The sequence below is a fragment of the Neopsephotus bourkii genome, unplaced genomic scaffold (assembly GCF_033783945.1).
Source record: "Neopsephotus bourkii isolate Nb327-2 ecotype Australia unplaced genomic scaffold, CSIRO-AGI_Nbou_v1 NB_659, whole genome shotgun sequence".
Classification (NCBI taxonomy): Eukaryota; Metazoa; Chordata; class Aves; order Psittaciformes; family Psittacidae; genus Neopsephotus; species Neopsephotus bourkii.
Window position 1 is genome coordinate 2,674,574 of NW_026901158.1, and position 19,241 is coordinate 2,693,814.

The 19,241-nt window shown below is 39.1% G+C and overlaps 1 protein-coding gene across 6 annotated transcripts in view; it reads right to left on the reverse strand.

Annotated features, from left to right (window-relative positions):
• DENND1A (DENN domain containing 1A) overlaps positions 1 to 19,241 on the reverse strand; it is a 190,619-nt gene that overhangs the window by 70,289 nt on the left and 101,089 nt on the right. For all 6 annotated transcript variants that reach the window (XM_061352575.1, XM_061352574.1, XM_061352576.1 and 3 more), the window contains exons 11-13: positions 16,178 to 16,223; positions 7,357 to 7,458; positions 842 to 967 (exon numbers count right to left, since the gene is read on the reverse strand). In XM_061352575.1, the coding sequence (XP_061208559.1) occupies positions 842 to 967; positions 7,357 to 7,458; positions 16,178 to 16,223 (274 nt within the window). The remainder of the gene's footprint in view (positions 1 to 841; positions 968 to 7,356; positions 7,459 to 16,177; positions 16,224 to 19,241) is intronic.

Genomic DNA, 19,241 nt, shown 5'->3' on the forward strand with positions numbered 1-19,241 from the left:
CATATACCTGGGACATATCTCATGACTTACACCTGAATATTCATCATACTATTGACCCAGTCTCTAACAGACCATCAGTAGAAGACACACACTTTAAAAGGAACCCACAAAGTACACAACAGTAAAACCAGAGTGTCACAAAACATGTGGAAATACATTAAATTTGCACTGATTCGTATCAAAGTCCATGAAGCGACTTGCAGTAAGCCAGGAACAGATGCCTCACTAGAAGCAATAAAACATAAGATGAAGTACAGAAAAAACCTTCCCTTCTCAGATGGCACTTAATCGTTGCGAAATAGAGATCAGCTCTGAAACAAAACCAAGAGACTGAATTTTCCTAACAGATCATTTATCGTCAACAGTTACAACTCCAGACATTCTTCATATTTCTGTACAAGCATAATTTCTTTACTGCTTATGTTCTTAAACTTCACAATTCCATAAATTTGCACATATCACAGTTAAGCATAGTGTAAAAAGTATCTTACTACCTTTAAAATAATACAATGAATACCCAGGTTTTGCAGAGATAGAAAACGGTCCATTCTGCACTAGTCTCCTATAATCATTAATTTATACACTTAACATCTCTTGTCTAACTTAGCTGTCTTCAAACCCAAGCAACACCAATACCTTTGCATAGTTATTTTCTCCCTGCGTGACTGATCATGATTGTTACACCTCTTTCTGGTTTGGAAACTGGAACACTGTTTTCACTACTACTCAACCAGAGAGCCACAGTGCTGGCCTTACTAAAAGCAGGCTATACTACACTTTGAAACCTTGTTAGTTTCCCCAGTACAGCTGCAGATTTACTGCTTACTGAGTTCCTACTTACAGGTTCAATCTTCAGGGCATTTCTGTAGCTCCCAAAGAAAGATGCTTGTGCTTTGAGAAATGCTCTCGCAACACCATCTCCAGTGGTTGTAGAGACTTTCTTCAATCTGCTCTTCAGTGCCGAAACCTGAAATCGCACAAGAAGACCAGATCACTCTCTTATCAAAACCGAAGCGTGACACACTGGGGCACTGCTAAATGAAAAATGTGCTAACCACAGCAGCAGTTACGACAAAAAGTGACATGGTGAATTCAGAGTTGAATTTTTCAGTTCTAAAAGCATTACTTCTTAAGCTGTTTTGCTTCTCTAAGATATGGTTGGATCCTATTCAGAAACCAATAGGGTAATAAAAAGCTCCATTTCAACCTTCCCTCCTACTTATAATCAGCTGTTAACATGCTGTTGAGTACTCTCTTGCAGGTAGTCCATGAAGTTCTGCATCTTGATAAGGACCCATGGAAGAATTTCAGCAAAGTTAACATCATCATTTCAAACATCAGATTAATGGGAAAACTGTTCAGCGCAATCAGGCCATTCATCACCACCAAAGCTAAGAACAGAAAAACGTGTTTGCCACAAATACAAGTTTTGTTGGCTTTTTCTTTTCTCTTTTAAGGTTATATTGCCTTGTATTTCAGAGGAAAACACTGAAATGAGTTTTATTTGTGCATATGGTGGGTTCCCCTGGCTGGCTCCCAGACTCCCGCCCAGGTGCTCCCTCACACCCCTCCTCAGCAGGACCTGAGGAAAAAACACACAAAAAAAGCTTGTGGACAGAGATAAAGATAAGGAGATCACTCACCAATTAGCATCACTGGCAAAATGGGCTCAACTTAGAAAAACTAATGTAATTTACTGCCAATTAAAATAGAGTTGGGTGCTGAGAAACAAACTAAAACACCTTCTTCCCCCTCCGCCTTTTTCCCTCTCAACTCTCCTACCTCCTCCCTCAGCGGCACACTGAGGTATGAGTCCACCACAGCTCTCCCCTGAGCTCTTTCCTCCTCACACTTTTACTCTCCTCACGCCCTTTCTTACCCCCGCTTCAGAGAGGCCGCGCCATCGCTGCCGTGCCCGGCCAGCTCTGCCGTGGAACCGGCTGGAACCGGCTCTGTCCTGCGCCGGCCGCCCCGGCCTCTCCTCACAGCGGCCCTGCCGACGCCTCCCCACAGCAGCCAGTGCAAGAGAGCACAGACCCCGCAGGTGTTCTCAGTCTCGATTTAACGACATTCCGGCGACCAAAGGGGGTTTTTCTCCCCGATTCCCACTACATCTGAACCACCTGTGTGAGGATGGCTCTGCTCTTAACCCTCACTTGCCCTCTCCTACTGTGGAGGTGTTTGGTTACCTCAGGATTCAGAGAGCTGCACGTCAGGCAAACGCAGCCCTAAGTGTCTCAATGCTGTTTCCACAGACACCAGTCACAACAAATCCCAATGAACACATCCATGCAGAGTTAAAACTACCACGATCCAGGTTACCCGAATACTCTTTGCTTTCTGTGTACACCAAGGGCTAAAGTTTTAGAGGATTACCCATTACTGCTCTCTCTGGACTATCCATGACTGTTCTGCCTCAGAATTGCTCACACATGCAAGAAGGTTGTGACTTAAGTTTGATGTCTCTTTTCTAGTCCTCAGAGCTCAGTAAATACTGAAGTAAGGTTACGTATCTATATATTATTGTTTGTGACAGCGTTCTTTCCCAACACAAGCTGGGAAAGGAGATAAAAACCCCTTTCAAACACGAACATCAAGCTCGCTGTGCCTGCGCTGCAACACTTACCGGCTACCTTAAATCATTAACAAATAGTTATGTCAGTATCCATTTTTCAGTGTCGCAGACAGAGCCAGGACAAGCTAAGTTCTGAGCTGTCTCCCACACAACACATAGCAATACAAACCCAACAGTCTGGGCACTGGTTCTTAAAAGGAATCCAACTTTGTGCTTTTAGAGGCTGTGGTCACGCCATGTGCAAAACCTGAGCTTGATAAGAGCCCTTCTGAAGAAGACAGGAAGGAAGCACAGCTCCAGAAGGAAAGCAGAAAGCCAGGAAATCCCCAGTCCTCCGTTCATGACTCCATAAGTATCCATATTGTGAACGCAACAGAAATAATGCCATCAATAAAGAGGAAATCTGCCTTTTTCAAAAGCACGCAATACATGATACCAGATTTAGTCTTAGATCATGCCCATGAAATAAGCTCACTCCTATTCACTGAGAGAACATTTCTCAAGGAGCTTTGTTATTCTTGAAATGTAAAAGCTTCATCAGATTTTCACACCTGAACAGCACAGTTCTCCATGTTTGAAGGGGTCTGATGCTGAAGGGATGAAATACACATGTATTTCCTATAGCAACTTACATAAACCATTTAAAGGTAGCTCTTAAAAGTGCAATAAGATGTCCACAGCTCCGAGTAACTTCCAAATCCATCTCAAACATTGTTAAAAGTGATTTTCACATTCATGTAGGGATAAAGAACTTGCCATTTATATAGAAGGGCTCTATGCTTCATTCTACAGCAAAGTTCAGAAAGCTAGTCACAGCCTTTCTGTGTTTCAGCTTCCCTATTTGGTATAGAAGCCGAATATTGATATGTATTGTTGCTACCTCGTGAAGCTTTCAGATCATTTGTTCTCTTCTAAGACTAAATCAAACACTGTCGGATGTCTATTTCATGTGTGTACACTTTTAATGTTTCAATCAGGATTATGGCAATAGGCATGTCATAGTGCTTTTTAAAAGACAAAACTGTTAACAACAACATACTTAAAGAGACTAACAAGAAAAAAATAACTCATGTTCACGCTGGAATACTTTAGTACATAAAGTAATTATACAAGCACAACTATGATTCTTTCCTGCCTAAAGAGGCAGTAATACTAAAAACCAGGCTGTGACCACAAAGATGAAGATTATTTCTAGCCAAGCAGACACATATACATGCAGTCTATCCTGAGAATGTTTTTAAAGACAATTTTTATACTTCTGGCAGTTCAGGTTTAAAGGTCCGATTTAAACTATCACCATGCTTCAAAATGCAATCTGTGCAATGCAGCATAATGAAACGGTTCAGTAAAGGTGCTGGTGGAAATTCTTTTAATTAGGTCCAAGGCTTTTCAGTTGTCAACATGAATAAAGCAAGGAACATTCTACTGCAAACACAATGTAAGAAATCAAAACTGATTCACCTTTAAGGAAATGGCTGTGCTATACAGTTGTAGCTTAGTGCTTCTTGCTGTCCTGAAAGCGGTTAATTTCCTGCTAAGTGAAAAAGAGTAACATAGGCTTCCTACTTGTGGTAACTTGTTAATGAATGGACAACAGCAGCATACACAAGGAAATTACTGACAGCCTGAGATATTCATAGGCTACTGCAAATTTACAACACGCTCACAGCCACCAGATACACAAGATATCTTTGGCCCAGTACACAGCATTGCATAAGGGCTTCATTTAATAAAAACTACAATCTGACAGAGCGCGCTTACGCTTTATTCTTTGTAATAAGAAGCTCTGACTACAACGAAGACTAGAAGATGACACTTATTTGGAAATACATGAAAAATCCATAAGGGTTGCATGAAAAAAAAACTACTACCCCCTCTTCGCTATTCCTTGCAACACAGACGGTGGTGCAGGAGACTTGTCAGCAGCAGATGCACTTATTGTAATCACAGTCCTTAATAAATCTCTTTTTTTAATATTGACTATTTTAAAAGGAAAAGTTACTTCCCAGGGCGTTCTCATGCTGCCAGATTTTCAGCAAAATATGAGAAGCAGAAGGTGACTGAGGGACAGTTTTTCACATTTCAAATAGTTAATCAGAAACACAGTAGTACACACCTTGAGTGCCAGCAGGGACTGCCGAGGTAAACGGGGCAAAGAAGTGGCTTAGTCTGACTCTGCTGGAACTGCCTCAGTGCCAGCCAGCTCGTGTGGCACAAATGTTAACTGGAAAGACACTTCACTGTAGCCTATGTTCATTTGCTTCCTGGGAGTAAAAGACTAAAGAATAGTCCTTTCTAGAGTCCCAAGAATCAATAGTTTAGGTTGCAACCTGACTACCATTAAACTCAAGCACAACTCACAACCTGAAGCTCTAAAACAATCGTAGGACTCCATTTACTTGATTAAAATAGCTGTTCAAGGAGAGGGGAAAACAGCTTTAAAGCTTTTCCCCCAGATTAATTACCTGATGGCAATGACATCGCACAGAAGATGGTTTTCCTCACTGTTGAATATAGATAGGTCTAATTTAGCAAAGTAAATTTTGTGTCTACTATTCCGTAGTGCATCAGTTGCTCACTGCTCACATGAAGTAGCAAAAATGGCAGAATAGTTTGACATAAGAGCCATTTATGATCGTGAAACTCCGGAAGATATTTTTAGCTCCTCAGATCATACATACATACATCTATTTAAGACTGAGACCAGTGGGGAGACACGCTCCCCGAATCTCCCCATCCTTCTAGGCAAGTAAAAGAAGAGGAAAAAAAAAAAGGGGGGGGGGGAGTATAATGGATTGGCTTTAGAGTCTCCCTGCTGAGATGAACAACTTGATCCACTTACAGTTCCAAACACATGATGCATGAAAGAACTGACAGAAATTCAATTCTTGCAAAGAAGAGCAGCTGCTCTCTAGTGGTCAAAGCCAAATATTAAGCAGTCTGAAGGAAAGGAAAAGACCTAGAGGAGAATACTTCATTATCTAGGTAACTAAAATAATGAAACAAAGCTAAATAAGACATAAACACTGATCCCAAACATTAATTACACAACGCAACACGATTCAAGTTAAGGCTTTGTTGCGACAAATATTAATCCCAGCTGTATTTATATAGCAGTTGTGAAAAAAAATACACCATGTACGCTATTTGTGAGCCATGCCAGTTAATTGAATTTGCTGGCAGCACTTCCTCTGCTACGCTCCAAACATCCTCCAAGATAAAATGTAGCTTTTAAATAGACCTGTGGAAAACTGAATCAAGAAATTTGAACTAATAAAACACAACTCTCTACTGTTATAAAAGTGGAGTAAAAGTAAATAATGAAAGGAAGGAAGTCCCTTAAAATTTATTACATTCCAAAGCTTGAAGTTCTGCGTTTATTGGTGAAGTCTCTTCTGATGTTCTACAGTGCGCCTACAACAGCTCCTTTAATGAAGTCTCATAAAATCTAATATAATACTTGATTGTTGACAAATCATATACATGCTTGAGGCCCTGCACTCACTGTATCCAGACATTTCTTACATAATTCCATTAAATTTACAAGTCTGTCATTCCCCGGGCTGTGGATAATGGCGCGAGCGATGACCAGCTGGCACATTTGGATGCTGGGAGTGGAATCAAAATGAAAAACTATATAAAGCCAGAAAAAAATTGTGGAAGTAACTTTTATAGACTAAATGCTTGACTAAAGCCAAAATGTTCACAATCAAGATGGACCTTTCATCCAGAGCTCACTGTTTTCGAAGAACGGATCACAGAGAAACGATGGGATCTCACAGGAGGAGGTATATTCACATGGGGTATATTCACCATTACTCGTGTTTTAACTCGGACAGACCCAGCTTACGTTAAGCTCCCTGCGTTATCAATTCTATTTCTCAACTACACATAAAAAGGCATAGATCTAACTGTCAGCACAATATTTTGAACTAGTAAAAGAAATCCAGATTTCCCCCTGCCATTTTCTCCTAAACAGTCACCCTCTGACTTAAAAATAACTTCTTACACTCTTACATTACTGTTCTTCCCTCACAGCTTCTTTAATGAAGATGATTACAGCAGCAAGTAGCAAGGTGGGTGTATTTTTCTTCCATTAACAGGAAAGATCAAGTATTTATACAATATTGCCATTATATAATTAAAAAAATAAATAAATTACTAATAAAAATGTTGAATGAGAAAGAAAGTTCCAAATTATATGCACTGAGCAGGGCTAGAAGTTAACATGAAATAATCCTTTTGATATCACAACTCAGGATATAAAATGTACAAAGTTCATGTAAGCTCACCTGGAAAACACCCAGACCATTTCATTTGGAAACAAAAGGTGTCTAAAAATGGATTCTTTTTATTTCCCCCAGTGAAATGGTTTAAAGTAATAGTACTTTTCCACACCATGAAGAAAGAAGTTTGAATTTGTGTTTCCTGTTTGGTGGTACCATAACCTGCATGTTTTTCATTTGTCTTTTTACCCACAGAATACCGTCTCTTCAGGTGACCGGAAACCTGATTGTGCCATTCCAAAACTGAAACTGGATTGCTGCAGCATTGCCATCTTATGTGAGCATTAGCTAATTTTCATTAGGAGGCTTAAAAATAGGACTGCAAATGTTCAAACAAGCATTCTTTAACACTTCAAAACAGCAAAGAATTAAGGTAAAGCGATTTCCTCATAATAATGAGTAACACAATGAGACACCTCAGTTAGAAACCGAACAGGTCACAGGGACTTACTATTTTAAGTAATGGAATAGTTGGATAAATCGTTTCATACATACCACATCATTAGGAAGACTCTGAAGGTCATCAAAAGGGGTTTCCAGTGTGTTGGTGTCTACATTAAGAATCACTACATCTTCCAGGGCCATGTTTCTTACTTTCTAAATATGAGCAAATTCAAGAAAAGGTAAATGTAAGAGTGAAGAGTTAAATTTTTGGCACAAAGGACACAAGTCGTAGTGTAATATCACGGCATCACAAAAGCATTTTAAAAATAACCAACATTTCTGTCACCATTTGTTTGATTCATTTATGTTTTACAATGCTAAAAAATTACCCTTCAATTTGCAGAGGGAAGTCCTTAACATTGTGCATACTGAAATTTCTGAAACTAGAGAGTTACTGTTTGTGATTATTTACGAGAAGATTTATTTCAAACACCTCCACTAATGTTTGTCTTAATTCTGGTATCCTGTTTGCACATTTAGCGGTTTCTAACTGAGTCAAATAACAACAAACAGTGGCCTTTCTAGGAGTTAAGAGCTGCAGTAAGACAGGGTTGGGAATTGGTTTCCAAATTCTAGGTTGAATTTTAGAACCTCCATAGAGGCAAATTTACAACTCTTTACATAAAATGGCTGCTACCAGAGTTTAATAAACAAACAGATCTTTAAAATGAAAAAGAGCTAAGAGAAAGAGAACACCACCATATCCTGGCCATTTAATGTTCAGCAAGTCTAAACTCTTTATCCTGTTCCCATGAATTGAGAGAAAGAAATGGCTCTAATCTAATTTGAGTGTTAACATCATCTGTAACAGTACATGGACACACAAAAGAAAAGCACAACCCATTTCTCAACAGAGTGATCATTAGTACCTTTGACTTGAAGTGTCTAAAGCTATTGGTGATCTAAGCAAATTTAAACGTTGTCAGCCTTTACTTCCCTGCTTAAACAACAGTAAATGAATCACTGATATGAAACAGAGCAGCACTGAAATATTTATTTTAACACTTTTTCACTAACAGGAGAATTGAGGTTTGGGGTTTTTTTGACTGACTGATCATACATATTTAAGCCCTCTTCAAGTAAAGCTTTGAAAATCAGGAAAAGTGGAACTACAGAATACAGTAATTAAGGAAATGTCCCAGTGAAACTGTAAACAAATATTTAAGTTCCAACACACCTATACATAGGACCAAATGCAAGTTCCTGAGGAGGAAAATGAACAAAACCATACTCCATTTTTAATTAAGGTTTTGCAGGGTGGGGGGAATTGTTTCCTTTAAAAAAAAAAAAAAAAGGAACTAAAGCTCTAAAACAATGGCAAAGTTGAGCCTTAGGCATCTAAATAATTACCTTTGGTTTTCAAGGCTCAGTCCTCTGTCTATAAAGAAAACTGCTGTGTACTTGGGGGCAGAGGGGGAAGGCAACAACTATAAAAACCACTTTGTAGACATTTAATTTCAGTTCTTCCATGAGAAATGTCTTTAACTTAAATGGAGGAATATTACATTTAATGCTTCTCATATAAAAAGCACAAGCACTGCATGACAAACCAGGTACTTTCCTCTACATTTCAGGAACCAAAGGTCACTCTGTTGGCTGCATCTGATAAACTCTAAAGCAATCCAGGAGTCTTGCTCCTTCTAGGAGTCCGGAAGCACCAGACAAACTGATTTGCTCCTTCCTGTTTCAGAAAATTAAAAATCTCACTTATACTCAGAGGAGTCTAAAAAGCTCCAACAAAAAGGCCTTGCAATGTACTTAACCAAAGCCAGAAGCTTGTCAAAATCGAGTGCTAGCAGGACAAGACAGAAGGAATTAAAACCTCCTCTTGATTCCTGCCGGAGAAGCAACAAACACGTGCTTGAACTTGTCAATGGGTGTTTTTGTAACTTTGATGACAAATCTGCACCTTCCTTACAGCAAAACATCTTTTTCTGTAGCAAAGAACAGGCTTGTGACAAGGGCTGTCTGCCACGGGTCCAGTACAAAAGGATGGTTCTTGTGGTGCAAGGACTATAAATGCTGATCAGTGTAATCATCTCCACACACGGCCCAGAAATAACTGTACTGAAAGGAAGGCTCATTAAAATCTGCTGTGCTATACATTTACACTGTGAAGAGGACACCATTACTTCAAAAGTTCTCAATACTTGTAGTAGGACAGGGGATTTCCCTGGAGACAAATCTTCAAATTTAATAAAACACTTGAGAATAACGTGATTTATAGCATCTATTTTGCCATGCATTTGAAGAAATGTATTTTTTCAGTGGTCCAACCGTGGCTTATCCTAGAGAAATGCAGACTGACCAGTTAATCTTAATCCTTACCTGGTTTTATTATGTTTCTCTTCACTGTAATCTTTGGCAAAGGAATCATCAGATAGTTATAAAGGCTTCTGTCAAATAATCACATGGTTCTTTCACCAAACATAGCCCCTATCAGCCCAACTCACTGGGAAACAAAAGTATTTACTTTCTTGCTGGAAGTTTAGCAAAAATTCCCAGCATTCAACTGCATTTCCCACAGTAATCCCATTGGAGTCTATGAACTGCAACTCCATGTAGATCATTTTCACTGTTAGAATGTGTGTTCTCGTAATTTTCTCAAAACACAAAGGGACAGCCACTAAGCCATATACAGTCACATTCCATATTTCACAACTCCCTGAGTATCAAGAAAAATATTACAAATAAAGTGATACCTGTTAAACAGAACGGACTATATTCAGTATGTTCATATTTTGCTGAAAAAAACGTGAAGAAGCAAAGAACAAGAGGAAATATGAACATTACCGTTTCCTTACCTAATTTTACTACAGACTGGGGATTCTGGGGTCAAAAGAAGTGATTCAGTGAAAATGTGCATCACGTATCACTTACTGAAAGCCTTTCTTAACCATCCTTACTGAATTACTTGTAGCCATTATTAATCATCTAAAAACCATCAAATTGAACTAACATCTACACCTGCCTTTTATTTTAAATGTCTCTTTTTAAAGGAGTGGAAAGGTATGGAAAGCTGGTTTAACAAGCACACTGAACCCATTGTTTATGGCCTCTATAAACATGGCTTAGTAAGAATTACTGACTTAATCAGAGAGAACTTATCTCCTGGTGAAAAGAGCACTTTAAATTTCAGAAATGGCACCTTTGCTGTGAAAATCTCTTAACTTTTCAAACAAACTCCAGGGGGCCTTAAACACCAGGTCAGTAAATAAGCAGCAGTTAGAGCGCCTGTCCGGCTCACAAGCAGCCAAACACTTGAAGTAATTTAAATGTTTTATGTGAAAGTTCACAAAAATACCAAGAAACTACACTTGAATGGGAGTATGAATGGGTGCTCCTCTGTCTCGCTCAGCTCACATGCTAGAAGCAATATTCATCAAAAATACTAACACCAGTTTATACTAAATGTTATTTTATGATCGCTGTCTGCAGTTGGCAGGTTTGCATTTCCTACCATAAAATGCCCCAAGTTAAACTTCTCTCAGATGAACAATTTTATTGAATAGTTCACTTAAAAACCAACAACACCCCCCTCCTACTCCCCAAACCAATTTGCATAACTTCATGGTTAAATTGGTGCCAAAACATGAACCAAGTTGATTGTGAGGTTTTATAACCAGATACAAATGTGATCAAGGTATTGAGAAATGTTGTAACAGAAAAAGGAATCCTTTTGGAAAGGTAAAACTCTTAGCAAAGCCTAATATTCTTCGTAGCTACTTTGTACATTATATTTGAGATTCTTATGAAAGTACGGCTCACACCAAGTAGAAAATCCCTTTACTTAATGGCTTGTCTCTACTTAGTTAACAGTTTCCCTTTATTTTCTTCAGAAAAACACCACAACACCGCAGACAACAATGTGTCAATCTGGCTGCCAGAAGCAGGAAAGGCAACGGATATAAACTTTTATTATTTCATGCCCCAACAGCAGCCAGAAGGACTTAATGAAATCACCCTTAGATTTACAATCTGAAATGGCTATTCAGCAGACAAATCTGGTTAGGCGGGATGTGCCCCCTGACCCCCCGGCCCTTTGATCCGGGCGCAGCAGGTGGGCTGCGGCCCCCTCCTGTGCATCTCCCACTCTTCCGCCCGGTCCCAACCTTGATGTGCAGTGCCCTGATCCTGCACAGGTGATTCTCAAGATCCTTATCACAAGCAGCTGTTGCCAACTGAGTGACAAACATCACTAGTGTTGCCCTAATGCTGTTGTGCAACGGAATAGAAAGAACCTTCTACGCTTACTGGTAACTCTACTTGGTACCATGTTATTTGTCTGTCTCAAAATTCCCTGCACACATAATCTCTTACTGAAAGACAGGTATTATTTTCATTGTCCCAATAACTGGATAAAAGACAATTCCTTAATATTTTAAATGCACTCTATCAATACTTCTGAAACCATATACAGCTGTATTTATAATGTTTGTGACTAAATTACATTGAATTTAAGACCTGGATCTAAGCATACACGTATATACACCCCCTTCATTTAAACCCTGTGAAAAAGCTACACTTCTTAAGGTATAGCTGAAAAAGGCAGTGATTAACTAAGTATAAATGGATGGGAAAAGCTAGTTACTACTCCTCACCCCAACCGAAAGATATAATTAACAACACTACCACTGGAAGATGCCAGTGGTCAATGAATTCTCAGGGTGTCTTCTGCAGCATGGGGAAACCATAGGGCACTGTCAGGACTAACCCCCAGCTTATGAAATCTGTTTCTCAGTTCATCATCTCAGACTCTGCTCAGGGTAACTGGTGTATTATCAGGCTGGATCACAGTGCATCCCCCTGCCAACCTGAACAAAACCAGGTAAATATGCCCCAAAGTACTTCCAGAATATGTGTGGGTTCAGTGGAGGGAGCACACAGCTTTCTGCTCATCTGTCTAAGGAAGAGACTATCGACATTACTGAGATCAGCTGCACTGTCTAACCATATTAAACACAGCATGAATTCTACCGAGCCTTCTCCTAACATATTTACTCATAGCAGGTTGAAATGAAACAAGAATCTGCTCCTACAGTCTTTATGATATCCACAACTGTCCTTTACGCTTAGGAGTAAATATTAGGCAAACATTCTGACAAATGCAATGTGAAGTTTCACACACAAATTCATCCCCGATAATCTTGCAAGAATTAAAATCCTGAAGTCCCAGAAAAAGCCCTCAGGTGACAGGAATGAAAATAAAATAATAAAAAAAAAAGGCATATAAAGTACTTTTCTGATGATGAACTTTAACTCTGATGGTTGGTTTTGTGCCCCATGGAAAAGGTGGGAGTTTGTGTTACTGGAATAACTGGAAGCCTGGCACAGAAGAGCACAGTGCCAGCAACTCGGTGTCTGACAGCTGAACAGAACTATCCACAACAGTTAATCAAACCCACATGTGCCTAGATTCCTATAGGTAGCCTACTAGGTCAAGGGCATTCCTCTTCCATCAGCGCCATCACGCTAGCAACCTTCCCACAGAAACAGTTGCTGAAACAATCCTTTACTATGACAAAATGTAAAAGGCTGCCAGCGAAGTTTGACACCAGTCATAGCATGCAGGTCAATTTAACAGTTTGAACAGTAAACCAGCACAGAGCATGCAGGTAGAAAATAAAACAAGATTATGAAAGGGACATGTTCATTTGATAGAGTTTCATTTTCCTATCTCATTATTTATCAGTACTAAGTACTTATCTTCATCTAATATGAATTCAATTAGTTCCGTAAGCATGTTCCATTATTCATGTGATAGCTCCAGCCTTGCTTATCCAACAGCTTATAAACTTTTAGCCTTCTTTGAAGTCACTTTATGGATTGCTAAATGGAAATCTTATAAAGAATGACTAACTAGGTGATGATAGAAAAGCTGAAAAATAAGAGCACAAAACACAGCTCTATATTTTCTACCAAGTTTTTCCCTCATAAATCAGTTGGAGCCCTCTGACCTATAACAGGAGATTATCTTATCTCACTGGAGAACATTTCAGTCACAGCAAATTAGATTTAACAGTCAATGGATATGCTTGATATTTTAATCATAAGAAAAATTTGTCATTTTCCATTAAAATAACTGCTCCTTGTACAGAACCCCGTGTAACATGGCAAACTGCAAACTAACTTGAAGATACAAAACGGGTTGGAAGAAAACCTTTTGAGGTGAGGGATAGAGTGTATTTAGTTTAAAACCAGTAACATTGCTGCTCTATTTCTTCCAGAGGACCTGTTCCAAAGTGGGGAGAGCAAAATCCCACAGAAACACCACCAAAGCCAAAAAACTATTTATTCCTTTATCCCAAATCCACCCTCCCCACCACTTGCTCCACACAAGCTTAGGCTTCCACTAACATCTATGCAACAATGACAAATTCTGCAACCGGAGCTGCTGGAGCAGAACCCTCAGCCTATATATAACTGCAATCGCCCCCGTGGGGCCCTCCAGCAGATAAAGAGTCCACCTGTCTGAACTTCAATAGAGGACTGGGGAATTAATCCCTCATTCTGAAACTAGAACACGTGGATTAACAAAACACTTTTAGAGATGTATTTGCTGAGATTCCAGCATTTAAAGAAAAATTAATACTCAAGACTGGCAGTAATTTTTAGTTGCGCCTTAAAAGATCACTTTGATATGGAAAAATTAGTACCGTGTGTTTTAAAAAATACACAAGTGCTAGATCATGAGGAAAAAATTGCTGCTGCTACTAAATTGTAATTCTAATAAACAAACCACACAATTCAATACATACATATGAAGAAAAAGACAAAGAGAGCAAGCTTTCAGCATCCAAAACAGGCAAAGAGGTAAACAAGAAACTGACTGGTACATCGGACCCATCACCTTTCCCTTGCCCAAGGCACAGAGAAATCATACAACAGATCCAAGAGCCTCTGTGTTTTTATCTTTCAAGGGGAAAAGCAGGGCTAGTTGGAAGATTCATTTCTATCTGGAATTATTCAATCTATCCATAAGAGCAGAGGGAGGAGAGAAGACAGTTTGTTTTATTTATTTAATTTATTTCAGAAGGCACTCTGAATCACGGTACTTTGCCAAAGCGTGCCTGTGTTCCAGAATCTCGGGCTATTCAAAAGCCATACTGGATTTAGTACTAAGCAGATTTCTTCACAAGTTACTAAAACGGATAAAAATTGGCTTCTCCAAGAACAACTCCTTTTTTTGAATTTTTACAGATGGAGTTTGGAGGCCTGCAGAGCCCTGCAATCTGAAACATGGAGACAAAGGGAGAGGTAATGAGTTTATGTAGCAAGGCAGGAGCGGGACATCACACAAAGCAACTCCAAGGTGTAATTATGAATTTTATTTTTCTATATCCATTGCCAGGCTCACCACGTAGCTCTTTGTGAGCAAAATTACTTGTGAGAGCTGACAAGTATCTGCATTGAGATATGAGCCCATCTTCTACCACGTCTCTTCCTTCTTTTTTATAGATACTACAATACACATGCAATCATTACCTGGCACAGACATGGGGCAAAAAGCTTCCTGATTAACTTGAAAAACATATGCTAGACTATTTCTTCCTAGACATTACTTCGGTGCTGTCTATGCGGCATTGAAGGGTAATTATCAGAAATCCCTCTAACATAAGCATATGATGTGCAAACAAACGTACATGTTGACTTTTAAAATAATTGCTTATTCACTACCACATTGTACTGCAATTCTGTACTTTATTTAGCAATATAAAGGGCATAAAAAGTCATCAGTACCAAGGAGTGCAAGGAAAAAAAGAGTAAGGAAAAAGAGGTCCTGCACATTTCATCGAGCTCCTCACAAAAAAGGCAACTTCTAAAATTACTTCACATTAATGCTGGAAAAAGGGGGAAGTGACAGCATGACAGTCCCAGTTTTAACACACAAAGACATAGAGGATCATTATTGCATACATACACCCCAATAAACGAATATGTTCGATGAGTATTTCCAGAGAAATGACACATTTTGGTGGAGAATATAAGTACAAATATTCTAGTAACATGCATTACTTCATGTGATGTAAAACTCGATTGGGCGAGTTGTTACTAAATTTCCAAACACGGGCATCTGAACCAGGGACACAAGTCAATTAAGCTTCAAGGGCATTTGCAACTCCCACCAGTTCAACAGTGTGGCTAATTTAAGAGCCTACACAGAGGCAGGGCTTTGTGGGCAGGAATGCCTCTTCCCACACAGAGCATACACGTTGTTCAGGCTTCCTGTCTAAAGGGGCACGATTAATAAGGACTCTGATTTTCACAAGGAACTAAATTAATAGCTTATGTTGTCCTCCAGATACTTTTGAGGAATACCATCAACTGTTTCACCAGTACTGGAAGCAAACGCAAATGTGCTATTTCCACTTTTAGACTTTTTAAAAAGTCACATGAATTACTCTGAATTGTTTATATGTGAAGCTTTCTGTGAGGGCTGGTTTGCTGCCAGCTTTGTGTTAACATTAACAGCAAGTTCCTTCTTTTCAGATCTTCTGAACATTAAAAAAATTACAATCTGTCTGCAAAAGCCTAAAAGAGAACTGTAACTGTCAACATTTTGGTTTAATATTGACTCTGCTTTGTGAATAGAGTCAAACTAAGGCAGGGAACTGCTGAAGTGAAGCAACAGGATGGAGAGGGGAACACAACATGAGCTTGTCACCAACTGCAGAACTGAAAACAAAGTATGCCCAGAGAGCACCAGGTATCAAACGCCCCTGAGATTTAACACTATCATGCTTAACTGTGGTTCTCTTAGTACTCCCAAATTAACAGGGCTATTTCATTTTCAAGCATATGAATGAATGTATAATTGCTGGCTCTAAATCATAAAACATTAAAAGTTTCAGAAAGGGTGAGAAAGACTTACCTCCATCAAACTTAGATGTATTCCAATGAGGTAGGGCATTGGGGCACTGCAAACAGGAAAGAAATCCAGCTTTACTTTCTCATAACACTGGATTAACACATCTGACTTATAAAATTAGCTACAGGAAAATACTGGGATACTGGATTAGATTTTGCTTAAAATAATAATATCTATATAATGAAAACACATATGAACAAGATTTTATTCCATATTTGAACGACTTTTTTTACAATGTAATATCCTCTCCCCATTGTAAGACTTGCATTTTTCTGGACATCACGATTTGTAAGTGACCCAGCTAAGACAGGTACCTAAGGAGAGCTGGTAAAGGATCTATAATGCTGGGTCTGTTCTTAAAAACTAAACAAAATGTGTTAATACAATATTAAAAATACCCAGACCTTTTCTAAGAGTATTCTTTAGACAAACCCATCCTACTGTAGTGTTAAGTGGTTAATTTAATACATTAAATGCGTATCGCCCCGAACCACAGGTTTTAAATCCTTTCAATATGGACACATTTAAAATAATTGAAGTATAAATCTTAAAACGTCTGCATTTATGAAAGCAAAATACAAAAAATAGTGTTGAAGATTCGGATGAACTCCAGAGATCCTGGGACACACACCAATACCATCAGATCCTCCAGAACACAAACCTTAAATACACCAAGAGACTCTTTGGCCAAGTTTGTAGCCTCAGACACAGGTGTGATGCCACTGTCCTCAAAGAGCACACTAACATTTAAGAGGAAGATTGATCTTTGCTGTTTTTCCTTCCATGATGTTAGCAAACACCAACATAGGCTCCATAACACAAGAAGAACACTGAATGGAAGTTGTATCTTTGTGTATACAGTATTTCTAATATTAAGCCTATTACAGGACTCCCACTCAACTAATCAGGGAAAGCTTATATTTGCACTGCTTATTAGAACACATCAAAGAGGATGCCAAAGCTGCTAATTGCAAATATGGCATATACTGCCTGTTAAATGGAAAGCACACAGACAGACACAACTTTTAAAATAGCCTCACTTTGGTTTGGATACAGCAGCTCAAAGAGCTCATTTTCAATTTCAGATTAAAAAAAAAGAAAAAAAAAAAGAGAGATAAATGTCACTGTACTGCCTTGGATTAAAATATCTTCCATATTGCTTTTAGAAACTGGTACCTACTGCTCAGTAAGAGAAGTACGCTGCTGAAAAAAAACTACTGAAAGGCACCAGACCAGCAAAAATCACTGCTTCTCGTTTTCATGAGAAATACCTTTTAAAACTGTATTTACTGACAGGCATATTAATGATTATCACATTTATTAATAAACCCCCTAAAACTGCTACTCTGTTGGGTGCTGTACCAAGAGATGGAAACAGCCTCTGTGTTAGACATAGCACATGAAAACACTTTTCGAAGACATTAAGCAAATGTAATGTAAAAGCCCCACATAAGTTCACTTGTGGAATCCTGCAGTGCCGTGTATTACATCACAACCCACTGAATGTCCCTGCCCCAGCTTCACCCAAGACAGCACCTCATGACAGCCCAGAGAGAACATCAAAACCGAACTTAGTAGACATCCCAAAGGCTCTGCTTCCCTGGGAATTCCGCAGATGAGAACATACATCCAAGTTCTTATAAATATTTCCATACAACGCGATACACACTTGCTACATACGGATCGTTGCACGCCGCTGGGTAGTTCTAGTTGTCGTTTTGCATGTTTCGTTTGTGACAAACGCTATCTCTTTCACCCACATCTCATCTTTTCCAGTGGCCACATTCCAGGAGCAAGGAAATACTCAGTAATTTTATATTCAAAGTATAAACCACCGGGTCAGCTGCCAGCTGCACAAACGCTCGACTTCCCCATGGGCCTGGCTGTGCTGCCCAAGACTCCTCCAGTGTACACGGACATGAATGTGTTTCTAATTAAGTAGTTTCATGAACACGACAGCTTCAATCTCAAAAATACAAAGTCTGAACCTCAGCAGGAAGTCTTAAGACTGCAAATGTCTCATCTAGTGGAACCTTGGCTAATGTAATGAAAGGAAGCAGCAACAGTGCAGTATTCCAGAAAACCAGCCATTTATTAACATGCTCAAAAGTAGAGTCTGTCACCAAGCATAGGAAATCCTGAACCTGGAAAAGTTACTTAACTGTATCATGTCCACCTTTCAGTCCTCCAGTTTATCAACAAAGACCAGTAAGAATGCCTAAACCCTTAAAGTCATGCACCCCCAGTAAGATTTTGAGGAGTTACAGGGAAGACATGGTTTGAAGTACATGCATTTGGATGCAATGAATCATCTTTTCAGTTTTCCAGTGACAAACATTACAAATAAAGGCAATACAGCCCAAAAAACTACTAAAGGGACTGCATAAAGGCTACAGTAACTGGACTTCTAAAAGCATTCTGAAATCTGTTATTTCTTTAAACATGTATTACTAAATATTCAAGGACTCCAGTCCTCCGGTGCTTAATGGGCTGTACACTGCATACACCTGGACAGACAGGAGACAGAGCGAAAAACAACTTGATACTATACAACTACAAAGAGAGGTTTCAGCATACCCACTGACAGGAAAAATTGCTCTGGTTTTGCTGAGGATATGAAAAAGGAAACTTTGAAGCAGTAACTTGTTAAAGTACAATGTGTTAGCTTTGCAAATATTTGTGCTTATGAAGAGGTTTTTAAGGACAATGCACCATGATAGCCCCTTATGCTCCCAAAAGTTTAACTAAGCAACCAGCATAAATAACCTCAATAGAATAAAATTCTGATAAAGAGCATAAATATTCCCAATCAGATCTACCAGAGAGATTATATTCTTTTGTCATCACCCACCAAGATGACTGAAAAGGAAACACACCTAAAAGCAAACGTTGAAGGATTATGTCAGGGTTCATAAATTGCTTTTATCATCCTTTTTCTTTATCATGTGTTGATCATATGCCATTGCTTAAATACTCAGCCACCCTTGGTACAAGGGAATGGTGTGTGCTTCCTCTTCCCATTCAGAGCATAACATCACAGCTCTTCCTAACTGCTATTCAGGTCCTG